At 39.0% G+C, this 19,989-nt stretch overlaps 1 protein-coding gene and 1 pseudogene across 1 annotated transcript; one reads left to right on the forward strand and one right to left on the reverse strand.

The window, feature by feature from the left end:
- Positions 1 to 5,069: 5,069 nt before the first annotated feature.
- Positions 5,070 to 5,689, reverse strand: LOC132654853 (small ribosomal subunit protein uS4-like; annotated as a pseudogene).
- A 7,657-nt stretch (positions 5,690 to 13,346) lies between these two features.
- Positions 13,347 to 18,374, forward strand: LOC132654854 (tripartite motif-containing protein 43B-like). Its single transcript, XM_060386135.1, has 5 exons — positions 13,347 to 13,757; positions 14,980 to 15,210; positions 16,000 to 16,022; positions 16,718 to 16,815; positions 17,800 to 18,374. The coding sequence occupies exons 1-5, from the start codon at positions 13,347 to 13,349 to the stop codon at positions 18,372 to 18,374; spliced, it is 1,338 nt and encodes a 445-aa protein (XP_060242118.1).
- The last annotated feature ends 1,615 nt before the right edge of the window (positions 18,375 to 19,989 follow it).

The following is a 19,989-nucleotide window of genomic DNA, read 5'->3' on the forward strand; positions in this document are numbered from 1 at the left end:
TCCAATTCATTATGAAGAAGAAAAGCAGCATATAGAGTATATGGAAAATGAAGGCCAAACTATGTTAGAGAAACTGAGGAAAAGTGAAGCCTTGATGGTCCAAAAGAGGAGTCAACTAATAGCAATGTATCGGGAGCTGATGACAATATTCCAGCAGCCATATGTGGTGCTGCTCCAGGGGAGCATGGAGGAGTGCATGAAAGGGCTTTGTTATCTGAGGCCCCCACTCTGACTGTTACATCTAAGATAGCTGTCCACATTCCCTGCACTTATTGTCAGCGGATATTAAGGATAATCTGGAAACACTATGTTCTGTTATAACCTTAAAAGAGCAAGCCTTTGACACTGTGTCTGTGGATTTCCCCATTGAATATCTCTTCATTTTTTTCTTTTGTAGCTTGCTTCTCTAAAATCCCAAATGCAGTTATTCCTGTTACAAAACATTCATTATTTTTTGCCTCAACTTGAAAATTATGTATAGTTTTAAAGAAATTTATAGTTAATGTCTTCTCTTTACAAAATGTATTTTTCTGTGTTCTTTGGAAGGTGAAACATTGATGTATGGACTTCTTTGGTGGTGAATGATTGCCTGAAACTCACAGTAATCCTGAGGTCTCAAAACCCCAAATTCTGGAATTATAGGCATGAGGTGTCATTCAGGGGTGACTTTGCAGTTTGAAAGTATTCTTAGTAAAATCATGCCTGTGCTTTGTGGACAGGCTCAAGGAAAGTCCCACATGTAGACATCTGTGGGTTGTAAAACAATGTACAATCCCTATGCATGTTCTTCTCCAATATTGCGCTCACTGTCTGATTTCATCAAGAATTCTCTTCTGCTCATTTGCTTGGTTGGTATTATCTTAAGACATGAAAATAAATTTGAAAGATCAATAAGTGTGATGATGACTAACATTTATATGAACTTCATACAAAAACATTGTAAGCCATTTCTTCATGAGTCTAAACTATTCTTGTTGTTTTTGCAGGACTTGGAAGACGTGTTCAGAAGGTGAGTACAATCATCAGTGCAAGCCAGGATCCTTGAACTAGGCTATAAAATTGATCAAGCTGCCTTAACAAACTAAAAATATCCTTTAGAAATGAATAATACTCAATTGCTTGTGTATGATGTTTGAGATTGGTTTCATGTATATGACATCTGTTCTTTACCAGAAAGTGCCTTTACTTACTACATAATAGTAAAGCAGTAATGCAAAAGGACTTGGTGATAAAATATCTACTTTTGAAATCATAAATCTTGAGGCCCATCAGCAGCATTTTCTTGTAGTAGAAGAAGTAGCAGGACACATGGACAAACAAATTGGTAGCAGGAAGGGCTTGTGTGGGAAGGGATTTAACTCCTGAGTCCCTGTGTGAACTTGGGGTGAGCATTTCTCCTAATCACTGTAATGGTTTCTTTAGCACCCGGCAGATCAAGGTCTTCTTGTCCTTGCAGGAGTGAGTCAGTGCAGCTCTGCATGCCCCAGCCTATGAAACCAGAGCTCAGTGCCTTGCCCATCACTGGACTGATTGAGAGGTGCAAGTGCTTCCAAGGTGAGTGTCAGCACTGCTGAAAAGGCCAGAGGTGCACTTCAACAATGAGATAAGCTTACCACAACCTGTTTTTTTTAATCTCCACTGAAAGATGTGTCATTTCTAATCATGTTTATTCACATGGTTATTTAAAAATATACATGAACATGAATATATTGTTGTATGTGATCCAGGATGAAAATATAGTATCAGTTTTTTCTTGTGACATAAGGAATGATAAATTAATTCATTATAATCTAATTCATGTTAAATAAACCCAGTGATGAAAATATTTGACTGCCTTTCCTTAAACATTTTAGCTGTAGAATTTATAAAGTACCTTCACTTCTTAGATTAGAAATATACAAATTATAGTGTTATACACTTGTAATCCCAACAATATAATATCAAGACATGAGGATTACCCATGAGTTTGAGGCTAGCCTGGTTGATATGCTGAGTGATAGGCCAGTCAAAAATATATATCAAGACTGTATCAAAAAGAACTAAATAAATAAACATAAAATAACTATATACACAAGGGTATATATCATGAACAATAAAAATAAAACCAATTTGTAGGACATGAGACAGTGTCTAAATTTCCCTGTTACATCTAAATGTGAATTATACCCTCACAGGGAAAGAGTATCAGAGAAGCCAATTGGATAAAGGCAGACAGTTACAACCAGCAAAACACTTTTAATGCATACTTAGCTTCTCCTTGAGTATAAACATGAGTGCTTACATGCAAATAAAGATATGATTATCATCGCCTCTCTCTTAGAAATGAGTTTTGATGGAGGCCCATGAGGACAGCCTTCATTCTAGACCTTGAAGCAATGCACACATCTTCCTTTTGCCAGGTGTAATTAAAAGTCACCTGACAGAAGTAGGATGAAGCTCCCTTCTCTTTGTTTTATCAGGATCCCATTTTGTTGCTTGTGGAATTTCTTGTCTTTAAAGTGCTTGAGCCACCTTTAACCTTCTAGCCTTAGATGTCTCTCTTATAGCTTGGGCAATCTCCAGGTACCTCTCTCATCTGAGAAATTAAAATGCTCATTTTAATTAAAATGTTGCCTCTTTCCACAGTGTATATTTCATTTGGAAAAGCAATCTTAGCCCCTGACAGTATGACCCCATTTGATGTTGTGAGAAGATTCAACTTTAGCTTTCACCATCAGGAGACATCTGTGAAATCATCTCAACACTATTTTGCTTCCAGGGGATCACAAAGCTTCACCTCTAGGAAATATTACTGGGAGCTGAATTTAACCAAGTCTTTGGAATGGGCTCTAGGAGTCTTTCAGGATGACAGTCAACAGAATGAACCTGAGGGTGTATTCCTCCTTGTTTGTGTGAAGCAGGGTAACCAGTATAGTCTGCTCACCACCTGCCCAGAATTTCAACACTATATAGAGATGCCAATGGGCTGGGTTGGTATGCTTTGTCCCTTCCCATTCTCATCCCCTGTCTTAGGGTCTTGTTAGACTGACCTGCAGGCTGGGTTAGTAGGGGAGGAAGCTCCTCTTTTCTGGGGGAAAAGGAAGACTGGAGGGGGGAAGGAGCAGAAGTTGAGGGTTGAGTGAGAGGGGAGACTGCACTCTTAAGAGATGTAAAGTAAAAATCTCAAATAATAAAAAAGTAAGAAAGAGAATGGCATATTTCTGAGTTAAAACACCTTCATTTCAAACCTCTGAAGCTTTTATATTTTTCACTGCAGTAAGTCACCTCCTTCTTTGGTTGTCTCTCCAAGAAAATGCAACCTTACTTCACGCCTTCCCTAGTAAGTGCTTTGCTTTCATATTTGATTTTAGCATCCTAGTAATGCAGATCTCAGTGTTTCACTTCTTGTAAAAGTATGTTTTATTTGCCTGGTTCAGTTAATTGTCTGGGAGGCATACTGCCTCTTCTGCTAGCCTAGGCTTATTGCTGGAAGCTTCTAATCTCCATACACTCGAACCTAGGCCTGGGATTTCTTCAGCCTCTGAGACTTACTGCTTAATATGATCACCCATTCTTGTTCTTACTGAGCTTTGGTCTGGCTGTTTTAACTCTGATGTTTTAACTCAAATTCCTCTCCCAGCTAACTTATTCAATCTGGCTTTTCTTTAGGCCTCTGAATTAATTAGCTTAGCCTCCAACTAACTCCAGCAATCTGCTGTAATTTCCTGGCTCCATCTCACTCTCTGGCTCCTTCAGGCTTTACCTGACTTCTCTCTCCACAAACAGTCTCTCTATTACTATCCCAGTAAAACTGCCTCTTATCACTTTGTATTGCCACCTAAGATGCCCCTCTTTCCTCTCTCTTCTCATGAGACTGGGAGTATCCTATTCTGTCAAATCTTCAGTTATTTGTCATCTTTTCTGCCACTCAAGTGGACATAAATTCCAAGCATGGGTGCTTCCTTCTGCAACCAAATTTTATCTTCATTGTTTGGGATTAAAGGAACGTATCCCCACACCTGGATCTAAGCTTTTCTTTTCCTGAAACTGGTTCTGTACCAAACTGGCCTTGACCTCTGATCTGCTTGCCTCTGTCTCCTGAATTAAAAGTGTGTGTGTATTCCAGCTGGATCACAGAGATTTAGAAGATCTTTGGATCTCATCTCTTACCAGAACAGCCATGTTCTAAAGTAACATTCCTCTACAACCTCTTGACACTTGAAGACCATATTAGTTACTTTCCTTTTTCCTGATTAATTTTACATGAACAAGAACTTCTTGGGGCTCACAATTCAAGGATATTGTCCATCAAGGTGGGAAAAAATGGTGGCAGGATCCCAAGGCAGCTGTTTTAATGGCATCCCCAAAGCATTAGGAAGCGGGAACTGTAGGAAAGCTTCCTGCTCAGCTCCTTTTTTCCTTTTCTTCATTTTGAGACTCCAATCCATAGAAGGGATAAATAAATCTTATTACCATTTAGGGTGGCTCTTTCCAACTAAAGTGAATGGAATGGCACTAATTCTTCACAGACTTGTCCAGAGGTTTCTATGTCTATCTAAATTCCATCATGATGAACAGTAGGGGAACCCTCCTGTGTTATGGGAGGAAACCTTGAGTCATAAGGGAAGCTCCCATGATTGTACAAGACTTGGCTATCCAACCAACAGGTGCCCATCTCTTTAAATATCTACACTAAAACTCATTTTGATTTGATTGAGGCAAATTTTGTCCAGACAACTTAAACTTTCAGTGTTTGACAAAGTTGCATTTAATTGGCTTTAGCTGGTGGTCCTGTGTTCCTCAAATACCAATACTCATACTCATTGTCACTGTTAAGAAAAGAGTTTGTGAGTACAATATGATGCTCACTCCTCCTTTGTTTTTTTTTTTTTTGTACATTAGACCCTCCAATCTAAAATAATTTGGAAGAACATTAAAATAACAAAAATTGAACACAGAGTTGAAAAACTTTATCAAATTTTTACAAGCTCGTACACTTGCAAGAGACTTCTTAGAACAAAACACTTCTCACAGAGCAAACCCAAGTGCATATTAGAGGAAGATTTTTTCCAATTATCAATTCTGTTTTATTAGTCAACTGGAAACCTACATGTAGTCCTCAAGTCCAGGAAGTTATTGATATAATCCTCTTCCTCATCTTCACCACCTCCAGCACCACCCTGGCCTTTCTTGGCATTCTTCCTCTTCTCTCAGCCTGGATGAGAAAGGAGGAGATGTCCATGTGCTTCTGGGAGTCCAGATGGACAATGAAGCACAGAATGTTCACCACCTTATTGCAGATCCAGATAGATGCTTGGAGATCAGTATACAGGCATGGTGAATGGATTTGGCCAGGTCAAACTTAAAGACCTCATTCTGCAGCTGCCTGTCCAAGAAATCCTCAGCCTTCAGGCATAGGGTATAATCCAGCTTCATCTTTCCCTCATTCAGCACTCCAATTTGAACAAGTTGCCTCAGTAGAACATTGCCTTCAAAAAGATGCTCTAGGGGTCCCTTTTGTCCAGTGTCAACAATTCCCAGGCAGCCTTGCGAATCTTGTCCAATGTAAACTTGACCTACTATACCTCTTGTTTGTTGTGGAGCTCGTACTCTCTGATCAACATCAATTCTTGTTTGAGAATGATTTCTCAAAGGGTCTTTGTGGGGTCACATAGTTTTTGTGGCAAACCCAAATTATGGTAACCAGCATGCTGACTTCTCTAGGCCTGCTGATTCTATGAACTGATGCCTGGGAGAAAGAGAGGTGCAGGGAGATTTTAAAGATGAGGAACACACACATGTGTGCATGCACACACAAATTCTATCCTAGTTGGCAACTGCAGCATAAAACAAGAAATCAATTTAACAGGAACCAAGAATATGCAGATACAGTTAGCTGGGGTGTTTCTACCCTGAGTTTTCAGAACAGTGTTGGGTGCTTCCCCTCAAGATTTTTCACAGCAGAGAGTAGAAACCCAGGGTAGGATTATGCTACTGTAAATGCTTATTCACCATCATTGACCACCACCAACATGCATGCCATAGTAAGTGAGACCACCTGGACTTAGAAGTAGCTATTATGCTTATTTCTCTACCTGAGAAAAGAACGGTAAAGACAGAGGAAAGAACAGCACAGGGTGACAACAGTCATTACATCCTAAAATTCCCAGTTGTCTTGTCAAGCAATGCACAGATCATCCAGGTGGACAAGACTCTCTTGGATTAACAACTATTGGAAAAGAAGACCACTGATGTATCTCAAAATAATTCTCGAATTTTTTTCTTGTAAATCTCCCGTATACCTAACTGGCTAAATTTCCAGTCTCTTGTGTCTGTTCAAATTGTTAAAGTGTAACCTGGGCCTAGGATCTGAAAGAGAGTCAAGAATGACAAAATATTTGAATATATACCCATAGGATCTACATGAGCTACTACCTCTCATAAGACAAGACTCTCTTTACAACAAATGGAAACCATCACTGCAAATCACATCTTGTTACAAGGGAAAAAGTCTACAGATCATGGTGATCCCAACCCCAACAGATATCTATATCCCATAGCTACAGCCTCAGTGGTTCCGCAAATAGTGCGGATGGTGGGGCAAAGAGATTCTGAGAGGCAAAATACAAGGAAGTGTGATGTGAAACAGCCTGTCTTAAAACAATTGCATAAACAAGAACAAAATAATGAATGTGTTGATGTAGAAGGGAGAATTTTGGAAGGGACTCACTACTAGACCTAGAAATTAGCCTCTCTCAGGAATGAGCTTTCTAAATGATCATCCAATACAAAGTAATCAGCACTTGGGATGGTTATTCTTGCTTATCAACTTGATTACATCTACAATTAACTAAAATGCAAGAGCCTTGGAAATTTATATATATATATATATATGTATATATATATATATATATGTATATATATATATATATGAGGTTTAATAATTGGAAGCAGGGAGACCCACCTAAATATAGATCAATTACAGTCTGAGGTTCCACCCTAAAACTTTGCCACACCTTTGTTTAAACAAACCACATCATCTCTCCCCTACCTCCCCCCTACCTCCCCCGCCCGCGCCACCTGAGGATTCTCTAAGGCAGAAGCTAAATGGTTTCTAGTAACCTGTTCAACTAGGGTTGAGACGTTTGTTCCAGGATTTGGCTATCACTCTAGGTGAAAAGTAATTTACTAAGGGAATGGGAGGTTCTCCACCACCTGGTCTGCCATAATGAATTTCTGTTACATCATTGATTTTAATCCAGTTACCAGAAGAAGCTACAGCATCAATGACAGTGCACAGCCTGACTTTCATCCATGGAATTCTTGAAGTCCTTATATGAACCACATTTCTACCTACAGGAGTCAAATAAATTTTACATACATAAAAAATCTTCATCAGATGACAAATCCATTGTCATATTCGAGGATTTAATGGATTATTTACATGTAATTTTAACGTCTTTCTCATCATTAGTATACACTTGTTGGTATCTGTCTCAACATACTCATATGGTTCCTTGGGCTCTCTAAATACTAAGCATATCTCAATGTAAAAAACTGGCAAGTAACATAAAAGAGTCCTAAACACTCTTTTCCTGCTAGTCCTCTTTTGATCTCATAATTTTTGAAACAACATTAATTTAGCATTGATTTGATTAACTATAAAAGTAAACAAAACAGTAGATTGCAAGTCTGGTAAAAACAAACAAAAAACCTAGTAATGCTTATTTACAAAAGCATAGAAGAGACACTCAAGGAATATCACAGCTGGACAGACTGTGAAAACCAACAGATCATGGGGCTCCCAGCCCCAACAGATAAACCTATATCCTAGCCCCTGCATCATTGGCTCCAGAAACATTGTGGAAGAGGGTGAGAAATCTAGGAAGAGCCACAATGCCAGGAAGTCTGCTGTGAAAGTGTCACTTCTAGAAATGGCTGCATAAACAAGACTAGAACAATGGACATATTGATGTGGTAGTGGAAAATTTGAAAAAATCCCACTCCTAAATGAAGAATTAGCCTCTATCAGGGATGAGCTCCCTAACTGATCACCTAGCACAAAGTGGTCAGCCCTTATGATGACTATTCTTGCTTGTCAACTTGACGGCATCTGGAGTGAAGTAAAACCCAGGAGGCTGGAATCTACCTTTCTCTTCCTTCTTTCCTTCCTTCCCTGCTTCCTTCCTTCCTTCCTTCCTTCCTTCCTTCCTTCCTTCCTTCCTTCCTTCCTTCCTTCCTCTTTTCTTTCTCTCTCTCTCTTTCTTCCTTTATTTCTTTTTGAGACTGGGTTTCTCTATGTAGTCTTGGGTGTCCTGGACTCACCTTGGACACCAGACTGGCCTTAAACTCAGAAATCTGACTACCTGTGCCTCCCTGTGTGATAGGATTACAGGCTGCACCACCACACCTGCCCAGATCGAAATTTTCTTGGGAGGGATTTTTCTTGATTGAATTATTTGAAGTGGAAAGACCCACTCAAACCCAGATCTTTCCAGGTGTGAGGATCCACCTAAAACCTTACCTAAACCTTCTCTCTCATGGCTGCCTATATAAAGGATGTGTAAGAAGGGAAGAGAGAGGAAAAGTGATGCAATTTTATTTCAGTTAAAAACATGAAAAATGTAAACATCTACAGCATTAAAACACAATTCTCTGTCTGGTTAACATGAACTCTAGACATCTGCGGAGCTAGGAATCCTTGAACTCCAAAGTCATGCTACAGAGTCAAAATAAACAGCATCAGATTTATGTCTTTTTTTTTTTAAGAAAATAAAGATAAGTGAGTAGGGAATGGGGATGGCTGGAAGAAGTAGCCTTTGAGAAGAATATGATCAAAACAAAGATGGATGTATAGTCTAGTAATTATTTAGGATTTTTGCTCTTTGCATTTAAACTGTTTCAATACATGCACAGGTGCTTATCTTTTTTTTGTTTGTTTGTTTTATTTTATTATTTATTTATTTATTTTTAATTTTTCATCAATTACACTTTATTCATTCTGCATCCCTCCATAAGCCCCTCCCTCCTCCCCTCCCAATCCCACCTTCCCTCCTCCCTCTGTATGCATGCCACTCCCCAAGTCCACTGATAGGGGAGGTTCTCTTCTCCTTTCTGATCTTAGTCTATCAGTTCACATCAAAAGTGGCTGCATTGTCCTCTACTATGGCCTGGTAAGGCTGCTTCCCCCCAGGGGGAGGTGATCAAAGAGCAGGCCAATCAGATTATGTCAGAGGCAGGCCCTCATCAGCTGAAATCTGTAGACAATGTTTCGGTAGCATACTATTGTTTCTACCAATTTCACAGGCTGAATGAAGAAAACATTAATTTAAGAATATTAGCTAATGACTTCATGATGTACCGGGACTAATCAGCAACTGCATGGTCCAAAATGTTCAATTTGAAGTTACATGTGTCACTATGAATATAAACACATTATAGACTTCTAAAAGACTTCAGTCTGAAATGTATAGAAGCTTAGCTGGCGCGTTATCTCTCCTAAGATCTTCAATGCGAACAAAGCATTATTAAGTGATTTAGATGTATGGTTTCAGAGACTATTACATGGAATTAAATCTAATTTTTGCAAGTGCCATGTCTATCAGTTTGGGTTCATTACAAAGAGAGTCTTCACATCAGTAGACTGAAATGACAATAAAAAAAAATCTTTAAATGTATTGAGATTCACTAGTAGTGCCTTGGCCAAATTTAAAAAAAAAAAAAAAAAAAAAAAAAAAAAAAAAAAAAACAAAGATGGAATTCTCAAAGATCTTGGCATTTTATTGTTGGTATTTGCTTGAATCAGAGATTGATGACAGCATCATCTGTTACATGATCAAAAGCAAAATATGAGCACTGTAAAATATTATTGTAAATTATGCACCCTTTTTATTAAAGCAAAGTTCTCACTGTAAATTTTGCAGGCCTTGAACTAAAAATTTCTTGCTTCATTAGCCCAGGACCTAGGACTCTAGGATTAAAGGTGGGAGCTGCCAGCCAGCTAAATAGTAACTCAGGAAAGCTTGCTGTGTAGATTTGCTTGTGCAGATTGGAATAAGGGTTGATTCAATTTACTAGAACTCACTATTGGAAGCATTAGTGAAAGCATCCAGGGGAGGAAGTGGGTGTGGTCTTCAGAGCCTCCATAAAAGGAGATTCCAGGGCCTAACCAGGTTCATTATTCTCCAGACTAGACAGAGTGTGTTTCCAAACCTTCTGACTCTGGACCCTGCTAGATCTATCCCTCCAAACATTGATGATCTGACCCCAGAGCTGAGCTAATATTACTGCAACTCTACCAAACACCACTGAGGCCAGAGAAAATTCCTTGGGTGAGTGGACAATTCACAAGGGAAAAGTACATTATGTTTGTTTATTTTTAATTAATTACAAAACTGAAGCTTCTATTTAGAATTAACATTTTATTAGTTAACAAAAAAGTGAGTTAGTTGCCATTTGGTCATCTTTCTTCTTATATACTGTGTGTTAAACTTATGGATAATTTTAGATTTGTCATTAGGAACATTTGAGATGGTTTGATGTGATGATCTGGGGGGACTGTTACAAGATACTTTTCAATTTTGTGCTTTGCCAAATTATAAAATATTTTAAGTGTTTTCTTTTGTATGTACTGCATAGATGCAAGACCATCACCCCAAATAATGGATATACATATAATATATAATGATTAAATGCTCTAAATTATTTGGAAATATATCAGAATTTAGAGATATTTAAGAACAGCATAGAAGTAAATTTTTTTTTGTTTTTAATCGCTGAGTAGTATTCCATTGTGCAAGTGTACCACATTTTTATCATCCATTCTTCAGTTGAGGGGTATCTAGGTTCTTTCCAGCTACTGGCTATTATGGATAAAGCTGCTATGGATATAGATAAGCAAGTGTCCTCGTGGTATGGTGGAGAACCTTTAGGGTATATAGCTAGGAGTGATATATCTGGGTCTTGAGGTAGAACATTTCCCCATTCTCTGAGAAAACTCCAGGTTGATTTCCACAGTAGTTGTACAAGTCTTCACTCCCACTAGCAATGGGGGAGCATTCCCTGTTGCTCCACATCCTTGCCAGAATGTGCTGCACTTGACTTTTTGGTCTTAGCCATTCTGATGGGTGTAAGATCTAATCTCAGTGTCATTTTGATTTGCATTTCCCTGATGACTAAGGACATTGAACATTTCTTTAAGTACTTCTTGATATTTAGAGATTGTAGCTCTGTACCACATTTTTTAATTGTTTTTTTTTTCTGCTGTTTAATTTCTTGAGTTCTTTATATTTTTGATATTAGTTTTCTGTCAGATAGGGTTGGTGAAGAGCTTTTCCCATTCTGAAGGCTGCTGTTTTGTGCTATTGAGAGTGTCCTTTGCCTTGGAGAACTTTTTCAATTTCATGAGATCCCATTTATTGATTATTAACATTAGTGCCTGAGCTGTTGGTGTTCTGTTTAGGAAGTTGTTTCCTGTACCAATGAGTTCAAGTCTATTTACTACTTTGTCTTTCATTAGATTTAGTGTACCTGGTTTTATGTTGAGGTCTTAGAACCACCTGAAGTGGGGATTTGTGCAGGGTGATAAATATAGATCTATTTGTATTCTTTTGCATACAGACATCTAGTGAGACCAAAACAATTTGTTGTATGGTTTTGGCTTCTTTGTAAAACCTCGCGTGTCTGAGTCTATTTCTAAGTCTTCAATTCCATACAGGAACCTCTCTGTTTTTACACCAATCCCATGTGATTTTTATTACTATTGCTCTGTAATACAGCATGATATCATGGATGGTGATAACTCAGGAAGTTTTTGGTTCTTGTATTTTGTTTTATTGTACAGGATTGTTTCAGCTATGCTGGCTGTTTTATTTTTCTATATGAAGTTGAGAATTGTTCTTTTAAGGTCTCTAAAGAACTGTGTTGGAATGTTGGTAGGAATTGCATTGAGTCTTCTGGGCTGCTTGATAGTCTACCATGTTGGTAGAATTGGCTATTCCTGACAGAGCTTGATATTGAGTTGGAAGGCTACATGCAGTTAAAGACAGCAGTATTCACACTGTTCTACTTATAATAGTACATTCTGGTTAAAGTCTGATGCAACCTTCAGCTTCAGTGTTTTATTTTAGTTAACTCTGTGTACTTCCAAAGCATTATGGGGTGAGTTGTCTGATATGCAAAAAATTAACTTCATGGAAAACATGACCATCAGAGAAGTTAAGGAAAGCCATATTAACGCCACAATCTCTTTTCTAATCATTAAAAATGAGTGTTAGTCCTGGATTTTGAGTTATTCTGAAACACCTATATAGCCATTTGACTCCATCATCAGTGTCAAATCCCTGAAACTTAATTTATTTTCACAAAATTGGCCTCAATCAAAGCAAGATTATTTCTTTTGTAAAAGGTAAAAGAGATGAAAAATAGGAACTCTGTTGGTTAGATAACCAAGTCTCAAATAGTCATGTGAGCTTCATTTATGTCTCAAGATATTCCCTCATAAACTCAAGGCAGGAGTTGTGTCTTTTGGAGGCAATCAATTTCCATGGAGGGTTTGCCTAGTATTCAACTGATGTTATTTAGGATTGGTATGAAATTGACTGCTCAAGTCTGTGAATGATTATTGGGTTAGATTTGTCAGATGCAAAGATCCACCATGAATTCTATTGAGATCATTGCAACATTTCATGAGTTGGGGGCTCAAACTAAAGAAAAAGCAGAAGAGGAGCTGAGCATAAGCTTTCCTTGATTTCTACAGTGTGATGTTGGATGCCAGGAGACCAGCTGCTTTGAACTCCTGCCACCATTTCTTTCATAGCATGATGGCCCATACCCTTTAGTTATGATCCAACATAAAGTATTATTCTTGGCAAGTGGTGGAACAGTGGAAACTTAATGTGAGATCAAACAAAAGCATTTACTGGAGAAGGTGTAAAGTAGGGCTTATTTTATTGGCTACACAAGAAGGAGGTGTTTTACTAATGTATGCCTGAAATGAAAGGCCAGCCTGTGGATTTGATGGACTTTGACCACTTTACAATGTATTTTTTCTACAACATTGTTTTATCTACAACATTGAAGATGGCTGTGGCCTTGAATCAAGGTACCAATCGGGGCTGAAGTCACCAGAAGAATTGCAGATGGGATGACACAGAAGGTCATCAGATCCTCTGTGTTTCCATCGCAAAAAGCGTGCCGGGAATTATCAACAACTATAAACCTATGCTTCATTTTCATTTTCCTCATAAAAAAAATGAAGCCAGTTTTGCCATAGAGAACTGACTGAATCACAACTTGAATCAGATTTTGTGAAATTTCTTGCTTCTCTAGAGCCCAATAATAGTAACTCTGTTTCTTTCCTCAGGAAAATGGAGTCAGGCATCTCACAGGCCTTCCAGGAAGAGCTCACCTGCCCCATCTGCTTGGGCTGCCTAACAGACCCAATCACCATAAGCTGTGGACACAGCTCCTGTCGGGCCTGCCTCTGCCTTTCCTGGGAAGACCTCCAAGTTCCTGTCCACTGTCCCACGTGTAGGCATCCATCCCAACAGAAGGACTTCAGAACCAACGTTGTTCTGAAGAAACTGGTGCACATTGCCAGACAGGACAGCCTCATGAAGTACCTGAGCTCTGAGGAGCACAAGTGTATGACCCACAAGGAGGCAAAGAGGATCTTTTGTGAGGAGAACAGGGTCCTCCTCTGTCAACTGTGCTCTGACTCCCAGGAGCACAAGGGTCATAGACACTGTCCCACTGAAGCAGCTGCTGAGAGGCAAATGGTAAGTGATGTTTCTGAGAGAAGTGATGTTTCTGGAGAGAGGGAGCTTAGCAGAGCACAGGAAGATGCCTGTCCTGATGATACCGAAGCAATTGCATTCTGAATGGAGACTTTTTAAAAACAGTTAATGGAGAAAGGGTGATCACAAATGTAAACACAGTTTCAGAAAATAATAATGTAAAGACAATTTCTAGTTTTATGATTCACTATGCTCAGGTCACTGAAAAATGACATAGTAAATTCATATCTTTAAAAACTGTGCATTACTGGAGACTAAATGAGAAAAAAAAAATACATTGGAATTAGCTAGAGAGAAGGATCTGGGAATCCCAACCAGATACAGGTTACCCAGACAGTCAGGCTTAAATCACTTTAACCTAGCAAAGGGTTATGTTGTACTTTTTAATTCTATTCTCTGAAATCTAAAATTCATAGTCAACAACAGTAAAAAGTAAAGGATACTGTGATCCCTCTACTCTCCCTACAGTAATGTGTTCATTGCCTAAGAATTCATCAGTACTATTTATTTACCTAAAGTGGATATTTTTTACTTTTTATAGGAGAGATTTCTATATCTAATTGCATCTTTATGGGAGAAGCTCCAAGAAAATCAGGAGAATCTAAATGCAGAGAAAAGAATGACAACTCAGTGGTTGGTGAGTATTGTGATGCTGAAAATCAGCTTGAAAATAGGTTGAGGCAGCTCTCTTGCAAACCTGCTCATTAAAAAGTTGAGAATAATGCATGGTTGTTGATACTAGGAAAACCTTTTCTGCAGGCCTCTAATTCTGAGTGTGGTATACAACTCTGCACTCAGAGAGCATGGCCAAGCTGTGGCAGAGAATGTTGAGACTAATGAGTGACTTGCTGACAGTTCAGCATTGTGCCTTTGACTCTATGGCTGTGTCATGATATTTAATTACTACTTGCAGAATTTCATATTTGTGTGAGCATATGAAGTACCAATGAATACCTTTTCTTCAGGTGGCTCAGGAGCTCATTAATTTAATAAAAATCCTTAGAGAAAATGATGTGTTTGTTTGATTGTGCCTTTAACAAAGAAGAATTGAATGAAATAAAATAATTTCCATTTCTGAAATGTGGGTACAGCAAATCAGTGTGCAGCACACTGACAGGATTCATTAGTCGAATTTAAGCATAGAAGTCAGTTGAGAAGATAAAATGTTCTGTAAATGTGACCTAGAATGTCCCTTTTTCTTCAGGACTACGTGTCTCTTCAGAAAGAAATGATCAGGATGGAGTATGGGAAAGTACATCCAATCCCCTACGAAGAAGAAAAGCAACATATAGAGTGTATGGAAAATGAAGGCCAAGTTCTTTTAAAGAAACTCTGGGAAAGCAAAGCCTTGATGGTCCGAAAACAGAATCAACTAATAGAAATGTATCGGGAGCTGATGACAATGTCCCAGCAGCCATATGTGGTGCTGCTCCAGGTGAGCATGGAGGAGTTCATGAAGGGCTTTGCTATCTGAAGCCCACACTCTGACTGTTACATCTAAGATAGCTGTCTACATTCCCTGCACTTATTGTCAGTGGATTTCCTTTTCACGGATAATCTGGAGACACTAGTCTTTCCCATAACCTTAAAAGAACAAGCTTTTGACAGTGTGTCAGTAGATTCCCTATTAAATATCACATCATTATTTTTTGCTTTTGTGCTTGCTTCTCTGAAATCCCAAATGCAGTTATTCCTGTTACCAAACATTCCAGTGAGCCTCTACTTGAATATTTTGCCTCTACTTATACACAGTTTATCTAATTTCTTCTTTTTAAACCTGTGTATTTGAGGGTACTTTGGGAAATAGTGGTTCTGATATATGGTCTTCTTTTTTGGTGCATGCTGGCTTGCAACTCACAGTAGTCATAAGGCCTCAAAACTCTAAATTCTGGAATTATAGCTATGAGGTACCAGTCAGGGGTGAAGTTACAGTTTTGAAGCATTCTTCATAAAAAATATTCCTATGCTTTGTAGACAGGCTCAAGGAAGTCCCCTTTGCAGAGCACAGTACAATCACTATGCACTTTCTTTATAAATGTTACTTTCACAGTGTAATTTCATTAAGATATCTCCTCTGCTAATCTTGGTTGGCATTATCCTGAGACATGAAAATAAATTTGCAAGGTGGATCAGTTTGATGATGACTGACATTTATCTGAACTTTATAATCAAACACTGAATGCCATTTCTTCAGAAATCTTAACTGTTCTTGTTGTCTTTGCAGGACATGGAAGATGTGTTCAGAAGGTGAGTACAGTCATCAGTGCAAGCCAGGATCCTTAAACTAGGCTACAAAATTGACCAAGCTGCCTTAGCAAACTAAAAACATACTTAGATAGGAATAATACTCAATTGCTTGTATATGATGTTTGAGATTGGTTTCATTCATGTATATGACATCTGTTCTTTACCAGAAAGTGCCTTCAATTACTCCATAATAGTGAAGCAGTGTATACAAGAGGTCTTGGTGATAAAATATCTACTTTTGAAATCATAAACCTTAAGGTCCATCACCTTTATTTTCTAGTAGTAGAAGAAGTGGCAGGATGCATGGAGAAAGAAATGGGTAGCCAGAAGGGCTTCAAAAGAGCATCTAAGAGGAAACAACCCTGTTTTCTGATCATGATGTCACTATGATATCAAAAAATGCTTGTGTGAAAGATGTTCAGACAAGTGTTTACTTGTACTAATTAGGTGTGTTTTCTGTATGTTTGTGCATGCATGCAAGTGTGCCATTGCACATGCATGGAGTTCACAGGACAACTTTCACAAGTCAGTCCTTTTTTTCCACCACAGGTTCCTGGGATTGAACTCTAGTTGTCAGGCTTGTATGGGAGGGGATTTAACTCCTGAGTCATTGTCTGAACTTGGAGTAAGGATTTCTCCTAATCACTGTGATGGTGTCTTTAGCACCAGGCAGATCAGGTCTTTTTCTCTTGCAGGAGTGAGTCAGTGCAGCTGTTCATGCCCCAGGTGATGAAACCCGAGCTCAGTGCCCTGCCCATCATTGGACTGATTGAGAGGTGCAAGTTCTTCCAAGGTGAGTGTCAGCAGTATGACCAGAGGTGCCCTTCAATAATGACATACAATTTGTACATATGAATTTGTACCTCCCCTAAAGGACATGTCATTGTAAGTCACGTTTCTAATCGTGTTTATTCATGTGGTCATTTAACAAACACCAAATATAAATGAACATGAATATAATGTTGTATGTGATCCAGGATGAAAATATAGTAACACTTGTTTCTTGAGACATAAGAAATGATAATTAATTCAGGACCATCTAAATCATTCTAAATGTTGGAGTTATTTGATTGTTTTCCCTTAATCATTTTAGCAGTTGAATTTTTTAAAATATGTTACACTTCTTAGTTTAAAAATATATAAAATATAGTGGTGTACACTTGTAATCCCAACATTAAAATGTGGAGCCATGAGGATTGCCCATGAGTCTGAGGCTAGCCTGTTTGAAATAGGGAGTTCCAAGCCAGTCAAAAATATATACCAAGGCTCTCTATCAAAAAAGAAGTAAATAAACATAAAATAACTGTATACACGAAGGCATATATCATGAGCAATAAAAATAAAACAAATAGATAGGTCAAGAGGCAGTGTCTTTATTCCCCTATTAGATCTAAATGTGAATTGTGACTTCATATGGAAAGAGTATCAGAGGAGGCAGGGGTTAAAGCCAGACAGTTACAACTAGGGAACCACTTCTAATGAACATTCAGTCTTTACTTGAGTACAAATGTGAGTGCTTACATGCAAATAAAAATACCATAATCACTGTTTCTATTTTAGAATAACTTTTAAATGGAAATGCATAAGGACAGTCTTTGTTCCAGACCTAGCTGCAATGCACACGTCTTCCCTTTGCCAGGTGTAATGAAAAGCCACCTCTACAGCATCAGCAAATTTTTCATCAGGGTCCCATTGAGTTTCTTGTGGAATTTCTTGACTTTGAAGTATTTGAGATACATTTAACCTGCTAACCTTAACCTTCTCTTTTGTAATTCAGGCAATCTCCAGGTACCTCTCTCACCTAAGAAGTGTAAACAGTCATTTCAACTAAATTGTTGCTTCTTGCCTCTTCCCACAGTGAACATATTCTTTGGAAATGCAATCTTACTCCATGACAAGATGAACCTATTTGATGTCCTGAAAAGATTCAGCTTTAGCCCTCACCATCAGGAGACAACTGTGGAATCAGCTAGACACTATTTTGCTTCCTGTGGATTACAGAGCTTCTTCTCTAGGAAATATTACTGGGAGATGGATTTAATGGACTCTCCGGAATGGGCTATAGGAGTCTGTGAGGATGACCTTTTAACAAATAGAAGGCAGCAGACTGAACCTGAGGGTGTATTCCTCCTTGTGTGTGTGAAGCAGGGTAATCAGTACAGTCTCCTCACCACCTGTCCAGTAATTCATCACTATATAGAGATGCCAATGGGCCGGGTTGGTGTGTTCCTTAATTGTGAGGGTGGATATGTGAGTTTCCTGGATGTAGCCAAGAGTTCCCTCATATACAGTTACCTTCCTGGCACTTTCAATTACCCTGTCAGACCTTTCTTCTCTTTTGCGACATTTTGATAGAAAGCTGTAATCCAGTACTTTAGTGCTGTTTAAGTATTTTCTAATGTAATGTTACCTTTTTGTCATTAAACATTAAAATACTCTCAAATACAAAACATGTCTGACTATGTCTTCTTTTCTTTGTGTTTCTTATAGTCTACCCAGAACACCTTTTTTTTTAAAGCAGGTTTCTCTTATTTCATTGTTTGTTTATTAGTTTTTGCATACATGTCAAGAGTATTAATTAGGAGTGAAGCTCAAGTTCAGAACTAAAGCCCTTTTAAAATATGCTCAGGACTGTCAGTTGGATTTAGAATCATAAAAATATTATTTAGATGTAGGATTCTATCTTAATGGTTTCAAGCACTGATGTATATTGTGCTGGCCAATTTCATTTTAAATTGACACAAGATCGAGTTTATGTGGAGGGAGGGATTGTTGGGTGTGGGTGGGTTGGTGTGTGTGTGTGTATGTTGCCTTGCCTGCCAGGGAACTAGCTCTGTAGACCAGTATGTCCTCAAACTCACTGAAATCTGACTACACATCTTCACTTTTACATGTTCGTTGCAATGAATAATTGGTCTGGTTCAAGATCTCTGTCTTTCTGATTCATCAATATGGGATCCTCATTAGGACTCCTTTCAGTCATCCTATTGTTGCCCTATGTTATAGAACTCCTACAGTTTTGAATCAGCAGGACTGGCCAGCCACTTCATATTTCCCAGTCCTTCACAGATGATACAGACGTTGGGATGGACCAACTCTAAACGCCAGATCTGAGCCTGGATGATAGCAGAGCTGGTTGGCCCACTGACTCTCCCTTATCACCACCACCAGGCTGAGCTCTCCAGCACTTCTCTGGATAGGCCTCCCAGTGCTGCCATGGGCAGATGGCAAGGTCAGCTTTCCTGATCTCACGCCCTAATCCTAATGGCAGCTCATCCACACCCATGCCTCCAAAGCCAGCTTCACTGTGCTGCCCAGTAGAGGCACTGGGCCCACTCTCCCAAATGCTGCAGCCTGTGAGGGGCTGGGACAGTTCTCTTGCTCGCAAACCCTGGGACTGGCTCACCAGTGCCTTCCCCATTGGGGCCAGCCCTACTGTGTTGCCCAGGAGAGGTACAGGATTTACTCTTCCAAGTGCTTTAACCAGTAGGGGGCAGAGCTAGCTCTTACTGTTAGAGATAGTTTTTGTGCACTGTGTATTCAAAAGTTGATTTCTGTACCCAGAGATCTGGTTTCAGTCCAGGCTTTGGCACTGTAGTTTTTTTTTTCTTTTATTTTTTATATTAATCACAGGTTATTTACTTTGTATCCCAGCCATAGCCCCCCCCTCCCATATTCCCTCCCAATCCCACCCTCACTCCCTCAACTTCTCCCTGCCCCTTTCCAAGTCCACTAACAGGAGAGGACCTCCTCCCCTTCCATCTGACCCTAGCTTATCAAGTCTCTTCAGGACTGGCTGCAATGTCCTCTTCTGCGGCCTAGCAAGGCTGATCTTCCTTCATGAGGTGCGGGGGTGAAAGAGCTTGGTGTTGAGTTCATGTCAGAGTTCATGTTCCCCTTATTAGAAAACCCATTTGGACACTGAGCTACCATGGGCTATATTCAAGCAGGGTTCTAGATTATATCC

The sequence above is a fragment of the Meriones unguiculatus genome, chromosome 6, assembly GCF_030254825.1.
Source record: "Meriones unguiculatus strain TT.TT164.6M chromosome 6, Bangor_MerUng_6.1, whole genome shotgun sequence".
In the NCBI taxonomy this organism is placed as follows: Eukaryota; Metazoa; Chordata; class Mammalia; order Rodentia; family Muridae; genus Meriones; species Meriones unguiculatus.